This window comes from Anguilla anguilla, chromosome 15 (assembly GCF_013347855.1).
Source record: "Anguilla anguilla isolate fAngAng1 chromosome 15, fAngAng1.pri, whole genome shotgun sequence".
Lineage (NCBI taxonomy): Eukaryota > Metazoa > Chordata > Actinopteri > Anguilliformes > Anguillidae > Anguilla > Anguilla anguilla.
Window position 1 is genome coordinate 28,783,641 of NC_049215.1, and position 26,910 is coordinate 28,810,550.

General features: G+C 44.3%; 1 protein-coding gene across 15 annotated transcripts in view; it reads left to right on the forward strand.

Moving 5' to 3' along the window:
- The first annotated feature begins 1,304 nt into the window (after window positions 1-1,304).
- dmd (dystrophin) overlaps window positions 1,305-26,910 on the forward strand; it is a 202,044-nt gene continuing 176,438 nt past the window's right edge. For 11 of the 15 annotated variants that reach the window (XM_035394707.1, XM_035394698.1, XM_035394702.1 and 8 more), the window contains exon 1: window positions 14,190-14,409. In XM_035394707.1, coding sequence (XP_035250598.1) covers window positions 14,313-14,409 — 97 coding nt within the window. In that variant the 5' untranslated portion in view covers window positions 14,190-14,312. Of the gene's footprint in view, window positions 1,954-14,188; window positions 14,410-26,910 lie in introns of those variants that run through there. The other 4 variants (XM_035394701.1, XM_035394719.1, XM_035394700.1 and 1 more) reach the window with 2 other exon arrangements.

Genomic DNA, 26,910 nt, shown 5'->3' on the forward strand with positions numbered 1-26,910 from the left:
GTATGTGGTTCTAATATGAGGAGCCATTAGAGGAGGCTACGTCCCATTTAATGGATAAATTAAAGGTGAATCCTGAATGATTTATGGAAGTTGCAATTAGAGCTGCACATCTTATGGTTAATGGTTTTTGTCGTCAGGGTAATTTGGAATAAGTCATTTTAATGTGTGGTGCTGAATGCATAATGTGTGATTTGATTAAATAAATCAGTAGGCTGGTACCTCCTGTTTACCTTGGCCCTACAAAGTTCATAAAGAATTGGTTCAAGTCAGCAATGAAGGACTCAAGGTTTAAGGTAGGAGTGGCCAACTCTGGTCAGGGAGGACCCCAGAGTATTGAATATTCATTGATTCCATCAAAACACATGCCACTCAAACCGACGACTTTATAGGTGTATTCCATTTAGGATAGAGACTCTCTGTCGATAAATACAGAGACGTTGCAACATAACGCTGCATCAAACTTAGATTTGGAGTGAATTCAACAGTAAAAACGCTGCGTTAGCTTTTTGTGCGCGCCAACTGGAGGAACACAGCTCGTGCGAGACAGCTTTGCAGCCTCTAACTGCTTTATGGTCTTCCCTCGGTGTCCCCTTAGAAAAACAGCGATCAGCGTTTTTCTGAGCCTTATGCGCACTGTGAGGGAAAGGAAAAAAGCTCTCCCGTCCATGATTGATCTGAAAAACCCGATTTACTGTCTTTGCGAAACACGGTACTGATTTACGATTTTTTAACTGAAAGTGGGTGTGTTCGTCAGCGTTTAAATATGCGCTGAGCTCTTCGAATAGCCATTTAACGGGTTTCTTTACTTGCGGGAACACTGACCCCTACTGAGACAACAGCTTGCAACAGGCGATGAGGTCAGGAACTTGAGGTCATGGCTCAGTAAGGTGAAACGCTGCCCCTTTCCTTCACAGAAAAACTAAGAGTTGTGTATTTAGACTGAATTTCAGGTTGATCTTGGTCTCGTGAAACAAAAACAAAAAAACTTGTTTAGAACGAATAAACAAACAAAAAAATACAACAACAATAATAATTATTATTATTATATTGTCATTTCTTGTTGTTGTTATTATTATTATTATTATTATTATTATTATTATTATTATAGTTCAATGAATATCATCCCCAGCGTATTCTTGACAGCTTTTGAAACATAGCCGGGAGTTTCCTTCCAAAATTTTCCCGTGGTTGCGATGGAGCCTCGAGCCAGCTGCAAGACCCCTCGGGATGACAGAGAGCCGCCGTCTCCCAGACGCGTCACCGCCTCATCGCCCAGAATTAGAGCTGGCCGGTCAGATTGCGACGAGAGATGAGAGCGGAGCTAGGCGTTGCTCTAATAGTTAGAATTCTACTACAATTCGTATGGTTGGCTGGGGTGACCACCGCTTGCATTTTAAGGACGAGACATTAATTCGTCTCGAGCAAGGTGCCTCCGAACAAAAAATTAACTCGCCATCAGGTGCGTTCTTTCAGCTGACAACACGCTTGCTCCCTCGTCCTGGAGACAAATAGCGCAGGAGCCTTGTTCACTATTATATTTATAGTAGTCAGTATACGGAAATGGCTGTTGTGCTGGGTGTCGGATTTAACGACGGCGTCCGCTGCTCCTGCGTTCTTGCCGAGACTCCAGTGCTATTTTGAGGCCAGTATGGCTTGTCACCTGTTGCTTCTCTTCTGGACACTCTGACAGTGTATTTCCCCGTCAGAACCTGGCCTCTGACAATTAGGGTGCTCCTCTGGGCGGCTGTCACTAACGCAGTGTGTCGAGCTTGAGAGTACTTCGGTTTACTACGCTCCTTCTCTGGAAATTGTCCGAATTGTTTGACTCCTTCCTTTTTGGATACGAATTCAATCAACTTAAGTGAAAAGTTATGGCCGAGACCGGACACCCCGAAGATCAACGAGATGAGGCTGTCGACGATGAATTTGGGGAAATCATCAAGTGTCGATCTGGTAAGAAATCTTATTCTTTACTTGCAATAGTGGATTTAAGTGGAATACGCGTCTGGATGTCCGTACACACACGTACTGAATCCGGTCTGGTGTGTTTGTTGTTTCAAATGTAACTATTTTGTTTTATTTGAATGCAAAATTTCAACAGATTGAATAAACTGTCTTACTGTTATTCGGTTGGGTCCCACGAGACATGAGTTCAATCAATCCGCACATAACAGCTGGATCCTCCGGACACGCGGAGACCTTGACAGTGACGATACGAGTTGGAATGTTTTAAAAACAAGGCTACGGAGGGGTTCGCTGTTTGGTAAACTCAGCAATTGCTTAAAGATTTTGGATCGCTGGTAAATAAAGCGTGTCACACCCGCCTGTGGCCGTTCCATCTCGCTCCTGGTCAATAATTAATGGACTACATTAAGTCGAGTCTATTTGCGTACAGTTTCAAATAGGACGGGTCATCCACAGCTGTAAATAGGGACAGCTTGAGCTGCTTTGCGGTGTGAGATTTCAGAGGTCCAAGTTTGGGATGTACTCATGCATTATATCCGATAATATCGCGTATAGCTACCCGGGCACTTTGAGGCGTTAAAAACTTTAAGTCTCTATTACAATTATTACAGTGCGTTCGCAAATGACTAAATACTTTTAATGACACGCGTGAGGTTTTAGCTTTGGTTTTGACGTGGTGGTTCATGCACTGTAGAAGAGAGACAGCTGTAAACATGGAGAAGTAGGCTAGTGCAGTAGACATTTAAGCTTGCAGAGGCTGCATGAGAAAACATATTTTCCCTGTTAGTTTTCCCTTATTTTTTCAATAAACACCTGCCGTTGTCTTTTCAATTGTGAGCAAGCCGATTAACATTTCAGCCAACTGGCATAGTTAGCCTGGCATTGTAGGCTACCGCACTTGGAGTTAACCAATCGACATTCAGTATGCTTAACGCCGTGTGTTCCGATAACCAATCAGGGTTCAGTTTGCCTTGTGCCCCGCACTGTACAAGTACAGCTGGTGGATCGGCCCTTCTGGCTGGTGGTGATGTGCAAATGGGGGTTGGCTGTCAAGTAGCAGTGAGTCATGTGGGTACCAGAGTGCAAAGAGGAGGCATGGATAATGGGGATAATAAGGAGTGTGGCACGCACAGGTGGGGAGGAGAGAAAGAGAGACGGGGGATTCCTTCCTCCTCTTTGGGTTTCGGGGTAAAAACAAAGAGACAGCATTGAGCACAGCTAGTTAGTGAGCGCAGTTAGTGAAAGCAGTGTTTATAAATAAATAAATAAATAAATAAAAATTGTGTAAATGTTTTAGGTTTGGGGATACAGTATTGAGGGAAAAACATGCTGATGAATTCCTCTCAGAAGAAATAGTTGTTATCTCTTTATAGATTTATCTAGTATACACAGAAGTGATCCTGGTACATGCTTTACAGAGGGAAGGGTCCCAGCATAGGAAATGTATATACCAATAATTTCTTGCACTTTGTTTACTCCACTTTTTTGTTGGAGATGTATGTAGAGCAAAGTGAATCCTCTCAGACTTTGTTTCCTACACAAAGGCGTGTGTGACAGTGCAGAGATGAATGAGCACAACTCCACCCTGTAGTAATTATAGAACAGTGTATGTGAGTACCTTCAACAATGCTTCTCAATACTTTGGGCTGACAGGGAATGATCTTTAGACATTTAACTGACCATTTTAGAAAATACCACCCGGAGGAGAATTATTGTTCTTGTGTTTGACGCATCAACATTTATTCTTTTGAATTAAATTAAATGATTTGGAAGTTCTTCTATCTCTCTCTGTGCCTCTTTCACACACACACACACACACACACACCCTCTCTCTCTCTCTCTCTCTCTCTCTCTGCCTGTCTCTCTGTTTTTTTTTCCTCTCTGTCTCCCTGCCTTGCTTTCTGACTGGGAGGACCTGTTGTTATTAGATTGTTGCAGTCGTTTCTGTGAAGGAAATACCTGCAATGCAGTGGTGGGCAAATGCACTGGTTGTTATTTTAAGGTCATCGTAGGTCAGACGCCAACCTACCTGAGTATGTTACTTACCCCACTCACTAATGGATTGGACATCATTGTTTAAGATCCCAAAATAGGATTTTATTTAAGGTTCCAAAGACAGGGAACAGTGTTTGGAAAGTTTGCTTTGAGCTATGCTGCACCTTTCACATGGAATACCATGCAAAGAGATTTGACTATTTTGTTGATGTTTGTCATTTTAAGTCAATTAATTTAGTTTGGTTGAAAACGGAATGAAAATGCCTTTAATCGTGTTTTATCCAGAGATTTTGCTCTTTTAAGTCCTCTGACTGTCTTGTCTGTAATTTATGTTAATGTGTATGCTGCTGTCCTGGCCAGGGCTCACTTGTAATAGAGATGCAAATGTAAATGTGACTTCCCTGGTAAAAATAAAGGATTAAAAAAGGAGGGCTGTCTTGTGTCAGAGACTTGGTTACATTACAGGCATTTAGCAGACATTCTTATCCAGGGCGACTTACACAACTTTTTACAGGGCATTTACATTGCATCCATTTGTACTGCTGAATATATACTGAAGCAGTGCAGGTTAAGTGCCTTGCTCAAGGGTACAACGGCAGTGCCCAGCCCGGGCATCGGAACCTGTGACCTGTTTAACCGGGAAGTTTAATGTGTGCATTTGTGTGCATGTGTGTACTGGTGTGTGTGTGTGTGTGTGTGTATTTGATGTACGTATGAGTGTGTGGTTGTGTGTTTGTGTATATTCGTGTGGTTGTGTAGTAAGCATATTTGCATGTGACGATGGGTGTCTATAATGTCTGGTGGGGTTTTGACTGTGCAGAGTACCCCTATGACAGGTCTGTGACAATATCTAATTACCCAGCATGCTTTGTGTGTCGCAGTCTTTTGGACCATGAATTATGTTCAAACCAGAAAGGAGGCTCTACTGTAAGATAATCTAGTCAAAAGTCCTCAAGACAGGGAGGCTCTCTCATAGAAAGGGAAAAACTGAAAGAAACTGGCAGGATAGATTACAGCTGGTTTACTGACACTCATTTTCAGTAGTTCAGTTGTCAGTGGTTACGAAGTGGCAAATGCCTACTTCATAATATTGTTCATTTTCTGAAAGCCATTAATGTGTGTAAGAGGAGGTTTTCAACAGCTCAAAAAACTCCATCTTCTTTCATGTGATCATACGACCATGCTGAACTCAGGTATGGTGAATTGTGCGTGTCATTATTTTGAATTATAAATTAATTTGCCCACTAAACCCTGACGTATTGTTTTTTTTTTGTTTGTTTTTTGCTTCCCATCCCCAAAGCAAGGTGGTAACTTAAAAGAATATTAAATGACAAAACAAGTGAGCACCTCTTTGTTGCAGCATGGCTGATCGTCCCTTGATAGTTTTTGTTATATTTAATGCTCTAGGACTTTAAAGATCATGAGTCTCTCTGTCTCTCTCTCTCTCTCAAACACACACACACACACATTCTAATTCTTTCAAAAACTAGAAAATAATGTAAATAAGCAGTATTGGTATGACCACACATAAGCGTAGCATTGCCAAAGCAACCATTTACATAAAATACTAAAAAAAATATTGATGTATATTTAATGCAACGTTATTTGTTTCTTTGTGACTGTGTTTATCAGTGTTTTGCTGGACAGGCCCTGGGGATGCAGCCTCCCGTTTGTCTTCTGTTCCTCTGTTGGGAGGAAACGGGTTTCCTCAGTGGGAAGGCGCCTGCAGTGGCCTGCAGAGCTCACTCTGACTGCTGCGCTGTCTTTGTCCAAACGCCCGTGCGGTTACACACTGCATGCATACACACGTACACAAACTCGCACACACGCATTTACACTCACATGCACACATGCACACACACACTCGTACGCACATACACACACACACACACACAAACACTCATACACAAACATGCACTCAGACACGCATGCACACACCAAACATAAACGTACACATACACAAACACATGCACACGCACTTACACTCACACGCACACACACACTCTTACACACATACACACACACAAATACTCATACACAAACATGCACTCAGACACGCATGCACACACACAAACATAAACGTACACATACGCACACGCACTTACACTCACATGCACACACGCACACACACAAACATACACACACAAACACTTGTGCACACACACACACGCACACACACATGCGCACACACACTCACACTCGCACACACGCACATGCACACATACACACACATACGCACACCCTCACACTCGCACACACGCATACATACTATGCACACACGCACTCGCGCGCACACACACACACACACACACACAAAGGAGAAGCAAACTGCCAGTGAAATCTTTGACTAAAGACAGCCAAGCTTTACTTAACCATTCTCAATAAACAACCCCAGTAAACTGAATCCTTTGTGCACAACCCCATTACACCGAGCCAATTAAACCGCATAGCTCAATTTCACTGGCTAACTACAAGGCACAGACCTGTTGGGTCACACTTTATTTTAATGGCCTGCCTGTACCTTTAAAAACTGTTGTTAAATATATAGCTATCTTTTAGAAAGTGGTCTACTTGTGAACAGATGGTAAATTGGTTAGAAACCTTTAAAAACAATTTGGGAGTGATTGATTTAAAATGCTTCTTTTATGCATATTTTTACTTTTATGTTCTGATATTTATTTATTTGTTTGTTTTAATTAATGTCAGGTTTTGAAATTAATAACTGATAAACAATTTTACCCACTTCCTCATAAACAGCCCAAGAGAAAATCTTATTGCATGGTTAGTATCTGTTGGTTGAGTGAAATATATAACGTAATTAACGAGTATCAGTATGTGTGACCACCCCTCTCTCCGCCCAAACAGAGTGTTAATATGTGGTTGTGGTGGTTTCAGCTGGTGTTGTTTGTGTGTTCGTGTGGGTCTGTCTGTATGCATGTGTGTGTGTGTGCCCATGTGTGTGTACATGTATGCATGTTTGTGTGTGTATGTGTGTGTAGAGTATGTGTGTGTGCACGTGTGTGCGTGTACAGTGTGTGTGTGTGTGTGTGTGTGTGTGTGTTGGCTGATACGTGAGTGCTGAGTGCAGTATCTGGAGAATATCTCCTTTATCTCCAGAAGTAGGCTTCCTTGCACCCATTTCTCATTCACAACACAGTAACTTGGTTATAGCACACAGCCTGACTGAACTACCTACAATCATAGCACATCTCTCCACATCAGTGAGCCAATCATTTCACAAAAACCTGCTGGGCTGTGTGTAGCACACTGCATTACGAAGATATGCCTCATTCACAGGACATTATGTGCGTTTATTCAAAGGAGAGAGGATATTACAGTGTCATTAACCGGAAGGGTGGATGAGGGCTATTTTGGCAGGTTTACGCAAGCGGAGATTCAAATGTACGTCAGTGCCGTGAGAGCTTTTGTTGCATTAATGCTTCCTCCAGGTATATCTTGGACAAGGCAGACGGCAGTTTGCCCATTTTAGATATGATCCTGGACGTGGTGAAACGCAGGCCTTGGGAGCAGAGGCAGGACTATTTATTGTACGGCGATGGTGCGGGTATTTATGGAATAGTGATCTGCGATGTTTTCATTTGCGCGTGCACATTGAGGCACACACTGTACGTAAATAAATATCTATGTATGGTCTGCATTGTGTTCCAGTGAACAAAACCACCATGAAACAGGTGAAAAGGTACAGCAAACGAATTTGATAATTGCCACTTTTGTATAATTACAGTGTCACAGCGCACGTAATGATTCTTATGCAACTGCCGGAGAATACGCAAAACTGCTTCATAACTAACTGCCACTTTACCGGAATTAGCTAGAATTTTAATACGGAAGCAGCAATCAATAAAGATAAAACGCCCGTCAGAGTGCACTCAAAATGGTATTGACGAACCGCTGCGTAAACATTTTTCTCTTTCTGTTTCCATATTCCATTAATTTCGGCTTGCTTTCAGATGCAGACGCGTGCGCTCGTATTGCATTGTGGTTGTCATGGGGTGGAGGAGTTTACTTCTGTCACCGTTGGAATGGGCCTGGGGTCAAGTATACTGGGTTGCAAGTTGACATGATGAGGCTTTCACTTAATGAAAATAAGTGAAAGTATCCAAGTTCTGTAAAGTAAAGTAGAGGTAAAGGAAAGTAAAGTAAAGGAAAGTATCTGGTTTATAATTCTCAGTGCTCGTCTGTGTCCTGAGTTCTGTTGATGGATACGGAGTGCTGAAGAATGCTGCATAAAGTGTGTGTCTGAGACCTGACCCTGTACATTAAACTGCATCAGTTCTTTTTAAAACACAGATCATTCCAGTTCAAATCTCACAGTGACTTGGGACACTGTAAGGTCAGGATGTAATCCTATTAGTGGGACTGACATGGAGAAGATGACTCTCTTCCTTCACTTCCGTCCCTCTCTCCTCTCCACATTTCCCCCTCCCCTCCCCTCTCATTTCTTCAACCTATTCCCCCTCCTTCCCCCCCCCCCTTCTCTGCTCTTCTTGTCTCTCTCCCCCATCCCTCTTCCTTCTTGTGCTATATGCTTTTTCTAGCATGCGTGTCAGTTTACCCAGCAGTTCTGTGATTGATAAGGGCATTAAAATAACATGTCTCAGAGGATCTAATGCTAGTCATTGATCACAAAAATGTAACCTATTCAAAGGCCTGTCTGTATCTATGGCAGGAGGTCTTCCAAAGCAAAAAATAAAAAAATAAAAAATAAAAAAGATAGCTAAATTCCACAGCAGGGACACCTGATAATGACTTACCACATACCACCAGCAGGGGTCAAAAACGGTGATGACCGAATTCTGCCAGCAGGTGGCAGCAAATAATAATGTCTGACATTTATTAAGGGAGTTTGTTTATTTTGCTGATATTTAAGGCAACAGCCCTATTTAGATACACTCCTTTAATGAGTCCTAAGTGAGCAGGGGTGGTTGGAGGTTGCAGCGGGTTTGGCTGTGGGGTATAGGAGCATATGGCGAGGTGCAGAGAGTAGGAGGGGGTATGTTTAGTATGTCTACAGGGGCTAGATGTGGTGGAGGTCACAGCTGATATAATGAGGGGAAGGGTATTGCCCTCTGGGATAGGGTGTGGCACAGAACACTGGGAACATACTTTGCTGTTTTACACTAAGACCGTGTGCACTAACCGAATATACACAGCTCTACAAAGAGGCGCAGTCTTGTCAAGGTTCCGTGGTCTGACCCACATGAATCTTAATTGGGTCAGTTCAGATCTGCTGAGAGGTGTGTGTGCGTGTGTGTGTGTGTGTGAGAGAGAGAGAGAAAGAGAGAGAGAGTGGGGGTGGGGGGAGAAAGAGCGAGAGGATGCTTGATGCTTGGAAGGAAAGGAAGTAGAAACTGCTTGATGCGTGTTTAGACAGCCAGCTCATGTATTCAAGAGGAAACGCAAACGTGGTCGAGTTTAAACTTCTCCAGATTAAAATTTTTTGGAACGTGACCTTGAAGCACATAAATGTGATTCTTGCCGCCTAAAAAATACAGCCGATTTCCTTATTTAATGATGTATGTAATTAAGACTGTCCTCAGAGGGAATCCGACATGTTTACTAAAGAAGTCCACAAAGTGGAAATTTAATTTCACGGCGAACAGTAGGACGAGAGTTGCTGCCTCTTTCTCGGGCTTTGCTTTATGATCGCTGCCCATGATCAGCCATTTCCTCATAGTTTCAGGGGTCCTCTTGGTCCAGTAAACTGTGCAGCGAAGCGTAATAAATAACCTTGCGTGAAGTAATATTTTTTCTGTTTCCTAATCAGTAATAACAGTTTGCCATTTATAAATTTGATCTGAGAACTTCTGGCTAAACACAGATAATTTTCTTCTGGAAAGAGAATGCAGTAGCAACTATGTTGGTTGGATCACTTGGTGATATTGTTTGACCGTAACTATGGAAGTGATTTCCCAGCAATGGAGACGGGTGCAACATTCACAAACTTGAATGGCCTCGGAAAAAAAATTCAGTAATATTTATTTAAGTTGCCCTGGAGGAGGTCATCTGCTAAGCGAATAATTCGTTTTTTGTGGAGTGAATTTTAACAGTAACAAAGTTACGGTGTTGAGAAAGAGAAATGGGTGTGGGGAAGCTTCCTTCTGCAGATAAAGGAGATGTTCTCCAGATACAGCTCTCAGCACTCCCATATTAGCCAGCACACACACACACACACACACACAGAAACACACACACACACACGCACACACACACACAGAAACACACACACACACACACACACACACACACACAGAAACACACACATACACTGTACACGGGTATGCACATGCACAAACACAGAACTTACACAACCACAGATAAACACTACATTTCAAAGCCAACCTACCACAATGGTCAGTGTTGTGCTACAATCACTACGTCATTACAGCTCATTACAGAGTCCTGCTGAGAGAGACTTATCCTGGTGAGAGAGACACTGATCACAGTTCATTACAGAGTCCTGGTGAGAGAGACATTGATCACAGCTCAGTACAGAGTCCTGCTGAGAGAGACTGATCCTTGTGAGAGAGACACTGATCACAGTTCATTACAGAGTCCTGGTGAGAGAGACATTGATCACAGCTCAGTACAGAGTCCTGCTGAGAGAGACTGATCCTTGTGAGAGAGACACTGATCACAGTTCATTACAGAGTCCTGGTGAGAGAGACATTGATCACAGCTCAGTACAGAGTCCTGCTGAGAGAGACTGATCCTGGTGAGAGAGACACTGATCACAGCTCATTACAGAGTCCTGCTGAGAGAGACACTGATCACAGCTCAGTACAGAGTCCTGCTGAGAGAGAGAGAGACTGATCCTGCTGAGAGAAACGCTGATCACAGCTCATTACAGAGTCCTGCACAGAGGGAGACTGATCCTTCTGAGAGAGACACTGATCACAGCTCATTACAGAGTCCTGCACAGAGAGAGACTGATCCTGCTGAGAGAAACACTGATCACAGCTCATTACAGAGTCCTGCTGAAAGAGACTGATCCTGGTGAGAGAAACACTGATCACAGCTCATTACAGAGTCCTAATGGAAGAGTATAGTCAGTTGCCTTGGGACATAAAACTCCACAGTAAAAATGAAACCAAAATACTGTAGCTTGTACTTGGGACCTGGAACATTTGTACACAATACTAATTTCACCTTACATTTCATCTTCTCACTTTAGAGACAGAGTATTGTTCTTAAACACTGGTTTTCATGCCGTGTCCTCATGTTTTCACACTGGATTAATCGCACGTCTAAACAATTCTCACGTCTTATTACGATGTATAGTACGAAATTAACAGCAATTTTTGGTACAAAACTGTCGATTTAAATTGTGCATGAAGAGGGCAATGGTTGAGCTTAATAGGTGAAATTTGTACTTCTGCAATGAAGTATGTGTGTCAATTTAAGATACTTAATCCGTGTGATGATTTCATCTAATGGGTAATATTTAAATACGTTTTCAGTTGTACCCTTATTGTGGCTAATAGCCCAAAGATTACCATGGCAAAAAATACTAAGCATTTCATATTCTTGCACTGAATAAATGTGTATGTCTTCATACATAACAAAGGTTATTTTGCTACAGTAATTTGTGCAGATTGGCAGATATTTATACTATGGGCACTGTCTAATATGCTAATGTACAAGATTCAGTGAACGGGATGAGGGTTCGGATGACTGAAGGATCGATAGAACTGAGGAGGTGTGTCCAAAATGTCAATACGTCAGGTTTAATTTCGTTTGATTGTGTGTTGTGGAAAATAACTTAGTACACTGGATCCTATCAGCAAAATGCCTTGTTAACTTGTATAGCAACAAAACAGGCATGTGTGCTCCATTATCCATTAGACCAGTGCAGTCCCCATTAAAGCATATTACAGAGTGGGCTTGAAATGAACTGGAGATTGCACCAGGACAATATGCTTTTATGCTGTGCTCATCCGTTGTAACCATTAAATCGCCTTGTGTTGTGGCAACAGCAGCGTAATGGTCGTACAAATGGTTGTCGGCAAATCGCAATCAGCTAGTTTCGACCAATTTGTAAAAGCATTTCAGGTATCTTTGTGTTGTACACATCTGCATGAGAGTGATGAAAAAGACACACATTCAGGTGTTGCGATATTGTTGGTGTCATTCAAGGCCAAAACGATATGGAGGGCAATACGGTAGACTAGCTTGTCATTGTGCTGATGGACATGTTTGGTTTGTCTGCTCTTTAAATGGGGTCTTTAAGGATCACTGATTATAGCCAAAAGTTCCTGTACAGGAAAATAATATGTAATAGGGAATTTTATGTTTCTTTGGCAGTATGGGGGGGGGAGGGGGGTGAAATTATTCAAATTTCTTTGCCGGGAAATATAGAAGTAGAACACACAACAGTCTGAAATTTGGTTGTATTTGCTTTATCAACTAATGAAGATGAAAGGAAACCGCCATTAACTATATATTTTATATTTTTAAAGTAGTGCTGTTGTTCTAGGGCGGTGATCTCCATTCCTGGTCCTGGCGGCCCGCAGGGTCCGCTTGTTTTTGTTTTTTTCCTTAAATATCAGCAAACCAGTTCAGACCCAAGAAACCAGGTGGGGTGAGTTAACTGTGTAATCGGCTGCTTTAATTGATCTGTCAAGTACCAAGTAACAACAAAAACCAGCAGGCCCTGCTGCCCGCCAGGACCAGGAGTGAAGATCATGGTTCTAGGGAAGAGGTGTTGTTTTCCCTGTGCAAACCCTTAGGAGGAAGGTCCTGTTGAGACGGCGGCGGATGTAATATCCATACTGTGAAAGCTTGTAAAAATTTTACTTTTTCCCCCTCACAGTTTGCTGAGCTCAGTTGGTTTGATGCAGGTGGTGCAAAAAAAAAAAAATACTGCAAAAACAGAGCTTGCCTACCACATTATCCAGTGTGACACATTCGCACGCCAGAGGGGGTGACGCATTTTATGTGCAGAGGGCGCTGTAAATTAAGTGAAAATGTCATGCGCTAAAAGTTGCCAGATCATAGTCATTCAAACCTCCTTTATTTATCCTTCTTAATTTGTCCCTTTTTTATCAGCCAAACTCAACAAGCAAAGCTATACAGAGACTCAGCCTGGGGCTGCCCAGACCCCGTTCCTGCAGATCTACCTTTCTGTGGGGTTTTCATTTCAACCCCAATTTGGCACACCTGGTTCTACTAATTAAGCAGCTGAACGAGATCTCTAGCTGTTGAATGGGGTGTGCTTTGTTTTCAGTTTGGAGGGAAAACCTACAAGAAGGTAGATCTCCAGGAACAGGGTTGGACAGCACAGCACTAGACTCATGCCTTCTGCCTAATAATAAAGTAAGCTATTTTAATATATTTAAAAAAAACGAATAACATGTATTTGGCTTTCTTTCATAAGTTGTTGTCTGCGTTTACGTACTTTTTACATGGATGTGGAAACTTGGTTGGCAATGTGCGGTCGTGCTGTAATGTTAAGCAGGGAGGTACTGGCACAGGCCAATATGGCTGATATTTAGCAGACTTAAAAACTTGGTTAATGGTACTATCCCCAGATTTTTCTTATCATGCATACCTGCAGAACACAGCAGGAGCAGACATTCGGTAGAAGTTGGATCTCTGAAATGGACACGGTTTAAAAGGGTGGTGGGGACCACGGACTTGTTGGGGGCCATTCTCGTCTGTGACTTCGTATAGGTCCAAACACACTCCCCATACAAACCCGTACGCACACTTTGTTTCAAGCCAAGTACAAACATTTGCAAAAACCAGCCGGACCCTCCTGTGTGTAAATTACAATTTTTTATTTTACTCTACAAGTTTGGATTTATGCTTGATTTTACCTTGAGTTTGGTTAACTAACTTTAATGAGTACATTAACAATCAAGCAATGACTGTACATGCCTTATAGTCTAGTGGAATGGATAAAGATTGTATATACTGTTGTATAACTCCACACTGCATGTCACAGGTGCACAGTTGTGGAGAGTGAAGGGTTTTCGAAAATGACATCATTGTGCAATATAGCAGCAATTCTGTAACAGGCTTTCGATAAAAAAATATATATATATAATTGACCGTAGGCTTCACTTTATATTGGCAGTGTATTTTTGACATTAAGATTAATGTTCATTCAAAATACTTGGGATTTTGGCAGGAGATGTATGCGCGATTGCAGTAGCTTAACGTGGCAGATGCGTAGGATAGAGAGGGGGAGTCACTGTAGACCCGCGCGCTCTCACTGCACAACACACCGAGGCGAGGATCACAGCGACGTGCCCAGTTCACCCGCGAGCAATCGACACTCTGGACTCTCAGCACTCGGCGGGAATAGAATGCTTCCCGGAAGATGACAGATGCAAAGGAGCGACGCCGACTCGCGCTGTACGAATCCGTTTCAGACGCCAATTTACTGGCGTGACGGAGCGAAGGGGACACCGCCGGGGATGGAAGGTAGAATTCCAAACGGCGTCACGTTCTAGAATAAATGCAATTCCTAACGGACTGTAACATATGCTGGATGGAATGAGAGTGATGGCTGAATTTTGTTTCGGTGCGCTGGAACGGGGACGTGTAGGCTAAGTCAACGGGATGATTGACTATAGATGTTTTTTTTAATCTGCCAGTTGCACTGAATCGAGGTTTGGTTGCTATGTAATATTCCACTGCTTGTTTCGTAAAGTCGTGCTCCAGCCGCTCCTGCTTTAAAACAACCCGGTTTTAAAGTCCGCTTCAAAAGAATGCCGGTATACATTAAAAGTGATAGATTTTGTGTTTTCAGGAACGAAGGAGGGCAATTTAGGAAACACGAAGGAAAGCGCGGTCCCCGAAAAGTATTTAACACACCTGCAGTAACAATCAATTTAAAGTGTTAAGTGTGGCGTTCTGTATCTTTCGCTGGTCGACAGGCGAGTGTCACGTCTGCTCGCGGCCATTCTAACTGAATCCGCGAGCTGTTGTAAGCACGTCGTCTTGTGGCTTCACTGGTATCTGAGACTGGAGAGCTTGGAGACAACGCAAGAATGTGACAGCCTGCCTACTTGTTGTCTCTGAACCGAGGTGCTCTCGCCTCCTATCCACCCGCTGCTGCCCCCCAACCTGTCAGTCGTGCGTTGTATTTACTCAGAAGAAAAACGTTAGGGGCATGGAATTGTGATTTTTAATTATAATTTGAGGCGCCGCCTCACGTGACTGTTTAAAATAACTAAAGGCGCATGCCGGAACATTGACAAGATTATATCGGAGCATGAACCAGCGGGTCCACCACACACGCATCTTTTAGGCACGTGCAGAGCTTTGATGTTCCATGGACACGGCAGCACTGCACAGCTGTTGCACCTTTCACCCTGATAAACAATCCCAATGTGAATATGGGCAGAAAGCAGAAGTTTCCTTTGTAAAAAGGTAATTGTGTAAAACAGAACCGTGTCGGCTTACCATAAATCCCAGCTGTGTGGTTTAGTGAGCGTGTGGTTGTCTACATCGCTATGCGCATTACCTGAAAATGTGGTAGGTTCTACAGGTTGGATAAATTATAAATTTGATTGCCAAGAGGAGGCAGATGCTTCCGAGTTGAGAGATCCGGCCTTTTACATTTGTGTGCATCTTGAGCTGAGTAAGCGACATTATCCGGCATTTGAATAGGGCGACCAAGCCTCAAACTTTTAGACGTATTAAAGTTATTTACAAGTCATTTATATCATGTGGGGTTAATAACGGTGGTAATATGATTTCGTTAATCTAGGTTTGCGTTCTAATGTTCGCAGTTACGATTAGCCAGTGTCTCACGCACATACACTACGCCGCGTGTGGAGACGCAGTCTTGGATTTCGCTCCCTGGGGCCGGCTCAGGCTCCTCACCTCGTTATCCGATTTGCACAAGGGCGGACATAATCCAAGAGCGAAGCGCACAGAAGGGCACGAGCCGCCACCTGTCACCAGTCTCCTGACCCACCTGCGCGAGCCTTTCTCTTTAACTCCTTAAGTCAGAAGGAAAGCGCCCCCCTCCCTGTCCAGGAATCCGTCGTGAGGAAGCCAGCAATAGCCGGTTAGTTTACATGTATACTGCTGCTTATATTCAAACCGTACGGCGTGGACGTGTGTTTTAATATCTTCGCACGACACAAAAATATAGAATGTTTTGGAAGTTTATTGTGCATGGGTGCCTTGCAGTGAAAGACTGGCAGATGTTTATCTGTTAACTAGATAAATTAGGCTACAAAGGAATTTGTCACGATGAGGGAGGGGCAATCAGGAGTGATAAGGTGTGAATACTTTTTAGCCTTACTGCCGTTTCAAACAGTTGGGCTATGAAGAACAGAACAAAACAAAAGGGCAAAGGAAATGGTTTTTGGGGGCATGTCTCTTGAACTGACCGATACAGTAGAGACGTGTAGCTGCCACGGTTGCCGGTCTCTGGAGAGCGCCTGAGCGGTCAGTTTCAGTTTATCAGAGCTGTCTCGTCCTTGAAACGGATTGAGCCATGAATTCTGCGCGGATGAGGTGGACTGTCTGGAAGGCGCTGATTGTATTGACAGTGCGCTCATTGTTCATCAGGTTCAGCATCTGATAAACCGTGCTTCACCGCTTCTAAATCTCCGCCGGCTGTTTATAATTTGACACTTGGTTTGTGTTCTTCCAGCCTCTCTCTCAGACTGTATACGGAGAAGTGCCGTATGGCGGCGTCCCCCATTCCCCCCCCCCAACACACACACTCATTGGCATTGTTGGTTTGATGTAATAAGAAAGCCATCGTGTTTGCCATTCTACTGCCACTGAGTGATATTAATTTCGGATATAAAAAGGTGGGTGTGAGCTGAGTGTTTAGTTCTTAGCTTTTGTCGTTTTAAAAAAAAATAAGATTGGTGGTTTATTTCCGGGTACTAGGCTGCCATGGTTGAGGTCCTGGGTGTGTACAAGTTACTGTATGTAATATCTGTGATCTCGGTTGTCCTCGTTGGTGTCCTGTCTCTGCACGTGTACTCTGTAATGTATCCCCGTGTTAGCTGGTGTTTGGTCTCTGTCTGCAATCGGTGCGTCCTGCCTGTGCTACAGCCTCGTCCTCTGCATGCAGGCTGCGGCCGTGGCTGTGGTTAGTGTATCCGCTGTCTGTAATGGCTGAGGTCTCCTTGTTTGTTGTAGCTCCTGTCAGTGAGGGAGCCGATATTGATTAAAAAGGGATTAGAGCTCTGGACAGCCTGCCTGCTCTTCGGCACCGCGAGCGTGTCTGTTTCTGAGGCAGTGGGCCTGGCTCTGGAGTCGCTGGGCCTACGTTTGGGGTATCCAGTTAGAGGGAGCCAGGGCAGAACTTCAATAAAATGCGATTGAGGCATTTGAGCTCTTTGTCAGAGCTTGACTGTGTGTTTTTTTTTTGTTTTTTTTTGTATCTGTTTAGTGTTTATTGGGTTGTTCCAGGTTGTTTTGTTATGTGCTGTATTAAATTTATCAGTGACTACAATGTTTTATTTCAAATGAATCCGAACTCACGCTGACTACTTATACTTACCTGACAATTGTTGCTTCCCATTTCTTATTTGTCATAAGCAAAGCTGCAACCGTCTGGGTACCCCACAAAGACGCGACCCCCTGACAACCAGTAAATAAATGTATCTTAAGCAGTGTACAAAATGGTGTGCTGAGGCATTGTGTTTATTTCTGAAATAAAATAATATAAGGAAGATAAGCCCACAAATGTTTCATTTAGCTGATGTAACAAATGCAATTTTGTGTTTATTATGGTGATATGCACACATTGGGAGATTTCGGCGAGGGTTATGGTTCATATTTGTTTTGCTCAGCTTGTACTGTATGAAAACAACATTTCCCTGGAAACGGGCATGCGGTCATTATTGGGGGGGGGGGGGGCGGTGGAGATGGGGGGGGGGGGGAGCTCGCCTCCTACCAATTAGGTTGCCTCTGCCTCTGAATAACTGTTTAAAATATGGGGATGCAGTTCAATACAGCAAAATATATTTGCTTTTTATCATACTCCAGATTTCTGCGGGTCCGTCTTGGTGTGCACACTTGGTTGCCATGTCGATAACACAGCAGCATTTTTTTGAGTGTAAAGTTTGCTTTTGTTGAGAGTTGGGATAGCGGCTTGGGCCTCTGAGTCCTGTTATTACAATTCCCCCATGGTCTACGATCGCAACCCCCCCCCCCCACCTCAACCCCCTTGTCCGCAATCGCAATCTCCCCCTCCACCCCCGGTCCGCGATCGCAATCTCTATTTTTTATTTTGACAGCCTGATTTTGAAATCCTGCGCACGCCCCTGCCTGAAAATGAAATTGTGCCTCTTTCCCTTGAAATGATGTCTCTCTCCTCTGTTCCCCCGCCTCCTGAACGTGGTGGAGAGATAGATGGATAAAGCGAGAGAAAGAAAGAGAGAGAGAGAGAGAGAAAAGGAAGAGAGAGAGAGTGTATTGCTGACTTCACTGGAGACTGATGTTAATTCCTGTCTTGCCTGTTCTCTCTGCCTGTTTTCGAATGGCTGAATCGGAAGCCTGTTTTTCTTCGTCTCTCTCTCTGCCGGGCTGGCTAGTCTGCATCACTCTGCCGCCGTAGATGGCGGAACGCGCGGCGCACACACACACACACACACACACACCTGCCGGCGCGGCGCCTCTGTTTCCGCGAGCGGTTCCCGGCCGGGCCGTCGGCGCTCCGGCGGCGTAATCGGGGCTAGCGGCGCCGCTGACCGCCGCGCCCCGGCTGCTGACGAGCCTGGCCTCCGTGTCTGGGCTTAACCCCTCGCTCAATCGGGACGGGGAATCCTCGGCTTGCCCTAAATCCCTTCGCGCTGCGCTGTCCTTTTGGCTCGCGGCTCCTTTTTTTAAACAGAAGCCCTCGGGGGGGAGGGGGGGGGGGGGCAAGGAGCCGATCCTATCGCGCGCTCTGCGTGTCACGACCCCGGGCTCAAGTAGCCATTAGCGGAATGAAACCGTCCTCGCGGGGTCTCGCAGTGTCCTGCGGCTGCTCTGGATGGTTCCCTTTGAGCCGTGAATCTCCTCTCCGTGTCCTTTGAGCCACCAGGCTCTGCTCACTGCCGCTGCCTTTGGGCTGAAAGCTCCTCTTGTAGCATACTTTTGCCTTGAGATCGCAGTAGCGTACTTTTGCCTTGAGATCGCAGTAGCGTACTTTTGCCTTGAGATCGCAGTAGCGTACTTTTGCCTTGAGACCGCAGTAGCGTACTTTTGTCTTGAGATCGCAGTAGCGTACTTTTGCCTTGAGATCGCAGTAGTGTACTTCTGCCTTGAGATCGCAGTAGCGTACTTCTGCCTTGAGATCGCAGTAGCGTACTTCTGCCTTGAGATCGCAGTAGCCGAACGCGATCATTTTTAGCGTCGGTCGCGTTAACGATGCTGATGAAGCTGTGGTCTGCTGATACAGACAATTGTCACTGCACTGTCCACTGTTTTTCGGCATTCTGAAACAAACGACTCACTCAGTGCGGTTCTCTAATCGGTTAAGTAAATGTAATTAAAAGCCTTTTGGATGCTCAATGCACGTTTTTAAAAAAAGGAGTGTCCAGTTTCAGAGCCAGGATCGGATGAAAGGAATAACGTACGACTCTGCTGAATCATTCTGAATTACAGATTAGTTTGTGTTTACGTAATGCTCCAAAAATAACCACCTGAGTCATCTTGTTTGTTTTTTTTTTTTTTTTACCATTTTGTCCACCGCATATATTTTTGTTTTCGATGCATCCCGAGCCCAGTTTATACGCCAAAGCAGCGGGCAGCAGGTATCATTCAATTCCAGCTGCAGTGCCTTAACATTCAGTGCGTTTGCCGCGCGGACGGGATCCGCTGTGCTCCCCCTCTATTCTGACTAAGCAGTGCGCTCCCCTCGCCTCGCACTCACATGGCAACACAACGCGGGCCTCTAGGTGTTCCCGCTGAATCGATTTCACGGTCGGAGAGCAACCGTGAAAGACCATGAAGATTAAGCCGTCGCAAAATATTTCAACATTCACTGTTCTTCGGGGCACTTCCTTCACAGTGCCCTTTAGATCTGGGGTTAGATGCTGAGTTCGGGGGGGGTTAGACGCAAACTTCTTCATCCCAAGACCCCATAAAATGCCCCGTGCCTCTTCAAACCAGCGAACTCTTGACATCATTATCTATTTAGCAGACTGTGTGCGTGCCGCGGAACCTTGCCTGGAGTGTGATGTCACAGTGTTCTATGATTTTTATCTATTTAAAACGTAGTTGCTTGGTGAAATATAAATACTTATATCAGACAGGGTATATTTTTATCTAAAATGTACAGGATGACGGAAGTGTTCTTCAAACGGAAGGTGCTTTTTCCCCGTTTTCCCCCCAAAGCCCCTGGGATTTCTTTGTGAACCCCCTAGGTAACCCCTGGGTGTCCCCCGGACCCCAGTCTCAGAGTCCCTGTTTTAGATTGGGGGGGGGTGGAGAGGTGGGGGGGGGGGGGGGTCCTCCTCACCGAGCATCCAACTGCTTTAATGTCTCGAGTTTCCCTTCTCAGTTCAATTAGTGCTGACTTCAATACGTCCCCCCCCCCGGCTTACTCCTCCCTCTCAGACACCTCTCCTTGCACTCCTCCTTCATTTCGGCTCTTTGAACGTCGCTTTTTATCCGTGCGCGTAGCTTCAGTTTCTTCTCTGTGTGTGTTGTTTGTGGAAGTGTGTGTTTGTGCGAGGAATCTGTGTGTGGAGGTGTGTGTTTGTGCGAGGAATCTGTGTGTGTGGAAGTGTGTGTTTGTGCGAGGAATCGGTGTGTGTGTGAGGAATCTGTGTGTGGAAGTGTGTGTTTGTGTGAGGAGTGTGTGCGTGCGTGCATGTGCCTGTGTTTGCCTGTGCGTGCGTGCAGTATGTACGCGTGTTAATTGGCTGCAAACGAGGCAAAGTTAAGCCGGTCTCACGTCCTGTTCTTTGACTTAGCGTTTTTGTTTATGAAGGGAGCATGGAGAGCGCAGTCCTGTCTGGTCCAGCAGAGTGTTGGTGAAGGCGGCCAAGAGGAGTCAAAGGTCTGGACTGTTTGATCTTCTGCAGTCTGCCTCGCCAAATGTGCAGTTCAGCGGGGTTTGGCTCCGAGGCTGCACTGTGTAAAGTTTTATGTAGCGTAAGAGTGTGGTGTGAATACAAAGATTAGCTGACTTTGTGAGAAAGTGATGAAGGGTCTGAACTCCACCTGGCCCCTCAGCCTCTAAGCGGCGGTTCTGTGAAGTGGAGCCGGAGCCACGTTCCTCCCCCCAGGGCCTGGCTAATCAGCCCGGACCCAGAGAGCCACCGTTCTGGCAGCGCCTTCCCCCCCACAACCCCCCCACCCCCCCGCTAGACTCCCCTCTCTCTGAGAGCTTGGCCCAGGAGCGGACAGCTCTTTCACAGCGGGCAGATGGACCCTCACGGACGGCCGTTTCTGTGCGCCGTGTCCGAGAGAGCGGTTCCAGAGCGAGCGCCCGTGGTGGAGCAGCGCCCGTAATGGACGGGGTCGCTAAATGGACTTTGACACTGAAGCAGACTGTAGATGTGGATGGAGCAGCATGTGGCAGGGAGGCTGTGTGACTGAAGCAGACTAGACATGGATGGAGCAGCATGTGACTGAAGCAGACTGTAGATGTGGATGGAGCAGCATGTGGCAGGGAGGCTGTGTGACTGAAGCAGACTAGACATGGATGGAGCAGCATGTGACTGAAGCAGACTGTAGATGTGGATGGAGCAGCATGTGGCAGGGAGGCTGTGTGACTGAAGCAGACTAGACATGGATGGAGCAGCATGTGACTGAAGCAGACTGTAGATGTGGATGGAGCAGCATGTGGCAGGGAGGCTGTGTGACTGAAGCAGACTGTGTAGATGTGGATGGAGCGGCATGTGGCTGAAGCAGACTGTGTAGACGTGGTTGGAGTAGCATGTGGCAGGGAGGCTGTGTGGCTGAAGCAGACTGTGTAGACGTGGATGGAGCAGCATGTGGCAGGAAGTCTGTGTGGCTGAAGCAGACTGTGTAGATGTGGATGGAGTAGCATGTGGCAGGGAGGCTGTGTGGCTGAAGCAGACTGTGTTAGACATGGATGGAGCAGCATGTGGCTGAAGCAGACTGTGGACGTGGATGGAGGGGCATGTGGCAGGAAGTCTGTGTGACTGAAGCCGTCTGTAGACGTGGATGGAGCGGCATGTGGCTGGGAGTTTGCGTGGGATTGCTCAGTTCCCTGCCAGGTCCGTGGAGACCCCGCTGAGCTGATAGACATCAGTGTACTTCCTGCGCTCTCAGCACGGAAACATTTCCTGCCCCACCTTCCCTTCCCCCCCCCCCCCTCCCCACCCCCCCGGTGTCTTCCACTTTCTTTGTGAGTTTCCTCTCACTGTGGAGTGCTTCCACAGTGTCATTATGCCTCCTAACATTTCAGGGAGACAGATTCTCTTTTATAGAACAACAAAAATTAAAGATAAAAGAATGAAAAGATCTTTAGAATTATAATTATTAATATAATTATAGAATTTATGTATGTATATCTCTTTTATGAACCCTCCACACTTTAGCATGTGAAATTGGGTGATTTTTTAACACGTAAAAGGAGAGTTATTTCATATTCCTGCCTTTATGTTTTATGTAAATAGTTGATGCCTTTGAACCCAAAGTAATTCTGATACAATTTCTGGTTTTATGTTTAACAGTGTTCTCACAGTACCTAAAAGAAACTGTTCTTATCTTTTTAAAATCTTTTTTCATATGAATTAATTAAAAAAAAAAAAAATGTTTATATATATTTTATATATCAGCAATTAGCATAGTAACTTTGAAAGTGTGAAATGTTTTTGTGGAAAAAAATCACACCCATTAATTAGTTTGCCCTGGCTTAAACAGTTACTGTATTCTAAAACTGAACAGCAAAAACTGTGTCTGCACATCAAATCCATTTAGTCTATAACATGAAGATGAAGTATCATTGGGTGCCATCGATCCGGTTGGGTTTCCGTGGATATGCATGCTATGCAATTCCTAGCATAAATAGTTTTCATAAAATAATTATGCTGAAGTCATTACCCTGCACCACTGTCATGCCAGTGTACTGTAACTGTTCCATTAGCTGAACATACAGCTCCATCAGGATATATTTACAGCAGGCCTACTTTTTTTTTTAATGAGAGCTCAGAAATCAGGTAAAGTGTAATCTATCAACAGCATATAGAAGGACCTTTTTCCAAAAAAAAAAAAAAAAGTTCTGTTAAAGCCTCTTCCCGGCCTCTCAAAATCTAGAATGCCAGCTAGAGTATGCATTTGCTGAAGTTGATAGCTTGGATTAAATGTCATGTTCCATCGGGCGAATAAAATGTCATGTTTGTTCAGTGCGAAAAAAGAATGTGGTTTGACTGGATTCCAAAAGTCGCGGCTTTTTTTGTTGCTACAAACATTGATGCCCCAAGAATCCATCCGACGCTAGTTGTAGAATCAGTTAATTAAAATGAAACCACTTAGCTAACAGTAAGTGAACATATCCAATACGTTTTCCTAATTGTGATTGTATCTCTGTGATTTGTGCACTTAATTATTTTTGTTCTTAATTTGGCAAGCCGAAGCCTCTGACTTGCTTATCTTATTTCCTGCTATTGTGTTTTAAGTTTAGCTGTGTTGTTTACGTATCCAGATGTGCACTGAATTTGTAACTAGAGTGGGAAAGGCCTGCATGTGGAATGAACTCATGTAGCACAAATTATATGATGCATTTAATTGCAGGTCTACTTGGTTACAGCGTGTGATTTGTGTTCTCGGTGCAAGGAAAGGCATTGAGGCTTGAGGAATGTTTATGCCTTGGTATACCTGTGTAAAATGCACTGCGTTAAATATGAGAATAAAGTGATATGAAGTAAAAAAAAAGTAAAAAAAACATGAAGGCATTTTCTGTGTAAAAATGACAGTTAATGTACTAAACCTTAATATGTTTTTAAAGAAATGCTTTTCAAAAGGCATTTTGTATTGTGAAATTTATCACTGTTTGCAATGAAAAAGTTATTAGTCTCGGTGACACAACTTTCAAGCGAGGTTTCTAAGGAGAGAGGCAATGCAAACAGTATCTGGCTGGGGTCCCATCTTTGGGTATATTCATGGGCACATGATGTTACATATAAATGCCAGAGGAGAATGCCTAGTCTCCCCTGCTTGCAACCTTTATCATGGTGTTTTCTGTTACTGTTTTATAGATTTTTCAGAAATGTCAGCCAATTACATGCACAGATTCTACGTAAAGGCCAGCGGCGTGTTGAGCTGAGAAACGGCTGCGATTATCACGTTTCACTCAGACTTTTTGTGTAGATGGGGTCAAAGCTGGCATGGTGCAGGTAGAAGAGATCACCGTGTTTGTGTGTTTGTGTGTGTGTTAGTGTGTGAGTGTGTTAGTGTGTGAGTGTGTTAGTGTGTTAGTGTGTTAGTGTGTGTGTTTGTGTGTTAGTGTGTTTGTATGGATTTGGGTGCACAAGCAAGCGCGTGTACTATGCGCATGCATGCGTGTGTGTGTGTGTGTGTGGGGGGGGAGGGGGGTAAACAAGGCAGTCATACTCAGATGGTGATCATGGATAGAAAAACACAAATGCAGGGAGAGGTTCGAGCTGTGATGCTGATTGAGAGCTGTGCTGCTGTTTGATACCTGTGCTGCGCTGTGCTTCTGTTTGAGAGCTGTGCCGCTGTTTTAGTGCTGTGCTGCTGTCTGATAGCTGTGCTGCTGTTTGTGAGCTGTGCTGCAGTTTAAAAGCTTTGCTGTGCTGCTGTTTTGGAGCTGTGCTGCTATTTGAGGGCTGTGCTCCTGTTTGAGAGCTGTGTTGCAGTTTAAAAGCTGTGCTGCTGTTTGAGGGCTGTGCTGTTTGAGAGCTGTGCTGCTGTCTGAGAGCTGTGCTGTTTGAGAGCTGTGCTGCATTTTAAAAGCTGTGCTGAGCTGTGCTGCTGTCTGGGAGCTGTGCTGTTTGAGAGCTGTGCTGCTGTCTGAGAGCTGTGCTGCATTTTAAAAGCTGTGCTGAGCTGTGCTGCTGTCTGAGAGCTGTGCCAAGCAGTGCTGCTGTTTGAGCCACAGAGAGCTGCAGCGCTGAGCGGCCTACAACGAGCATGGAGGCATACAGTGTGGGGATTAGGAGAGGAGGCGCAGCACCTCCTCTCTGCTCCCTTCTCCCTTCCTGCCTGTGAGCACACCAGCTGAAAAAGAGACAATTCACACACTTCTTCAGCTCGTCTTCATCCAAATCACATTCTGTTGTAAATTGTTGCTGAAATTGGAATCTATTTTTAGCGCTAACCTCGTACAGCTGTAGGTTGGCAGTGAGAGACCAGCAGTTGTGATCTCTGAGTCATGTGACCGAGGAAGGAAGATATTTTCGTATCTCTGACGACTGTGAAAGTCATCTGCGCAGTCTGAATTCTCTGTGAAGCTGAAACTCGAGTCAGGACACCGACTTGATTCAGTGTTCATGAGTACAACTTAACAGGATTTGTGAGATTTTTATATTTGCATGTATTTATGTATTCTGACTATGTATCCTAATGACAGCGAGGTCACCGTGATATTTGATGTTTGTCCAGTACCCTTGAAACATGGTGATATCACTGTTTACCACGGTGCAGTTAAAGCTTTACGATCAGCTTGCATTTTGTATTCGTGGTCTTAATATGGATGACACAACCTTATGTTGTCCCCATCCCACAGGTGGACTCAGTATCTGTGGTCTTGTTGAAGGCAGTTTGAATGAATAAATGAATACGTTTGGTTTGATAAATACTCATTTTGGTATCCCAGGGAGATGCTTTAAGGACCATCCTTGGGTTTTGTTTAGTTCCTTTCCGCACTGTTCGTCGTTGGGCCCATTGAAGGCCAGGAGTCCAGTAAAAGGAATAGCTTGAGCAGCCGAGAAAAACCAACCCAGTGATGTCACGACCTAGCTTGTTCCAAGATGGCCGTGCCCTAGTCCTCGTAGCTGCAAAAAAAAATAAAAGCTAACTGTAGTTTATATTTCTTGCGAATACAGGTCAGTTTGAATGCAGGACCATATTTTATCTGAGGTAAAAATGCAAATGAACCCAGAATGCTTTGTGTCCCCTTTAACAGTAATCACACAATTCCTTTGCCATTGTAATGAAGCTTTACTCATTTATTTTAGAAAAAGGGGTTTTACTGTTTTTTCCCACAGCTGAGAACAGTGTGATTACAGTCTGTTTGGGTTCTAACTCGCAGTTATGCTGTGTATCACAGGAATTTAAATGGCTTAGGATTGTCAGCTCGAGCTGCAGGTTTGTTATATTCTTTCTCATAAGTAAGCAGGCCTACCCAGGCAGCTTTTCCAGTGTTACAGCTACTGCCTCTGACTGAGGCAAATGTATTCAACGCAATGCATTCAAAATATGAATTTTTATTATGCTTCCATCTTTCAGATCTTCCATTTGTAGTGGATGCCATTGTTTTGTCAGAATGTCAGCGATGATGTTATGTTTTGTGTGCTAATTACCATACTTCATGTTGGAGCGAACAATGTATATATGGTTTACATGGGACTGAGTGAAAAGTCAACATAACTCAAATAATGAATGTCCTTTTTTCACATTAAATCATGACTCATATATATATATATATATATAGTCAGATTTGCATAATTTAAATGGTAATTATGCAATTCATACTCAAAAGTAAAAGGAATGTACAGGAGGCCTAAGCTGTGAATCATGTTTATATGTTAGAAACGTGATTCAAAGTTGCGTTAACAGCAAATATATGGCTAGCCAGTAACTGCTTTACGTTTGCCTCCCTGGTACCTCTATATTCTGAGCCACTGCTCTATAAAAGGGGCTGTGGCAGAGCCGAAGCAACAAAAATTGTCACTTCCCAAATTACTTACGGGCTGCACTGTAATTTTTGGTCAAAACTGTCAATTTCAGGATTGTAATAGCATGCTTTATGGATTTTATATTTGTTTTATTTTATGCATGTTAGATGGTACAGATACAAATCTGATT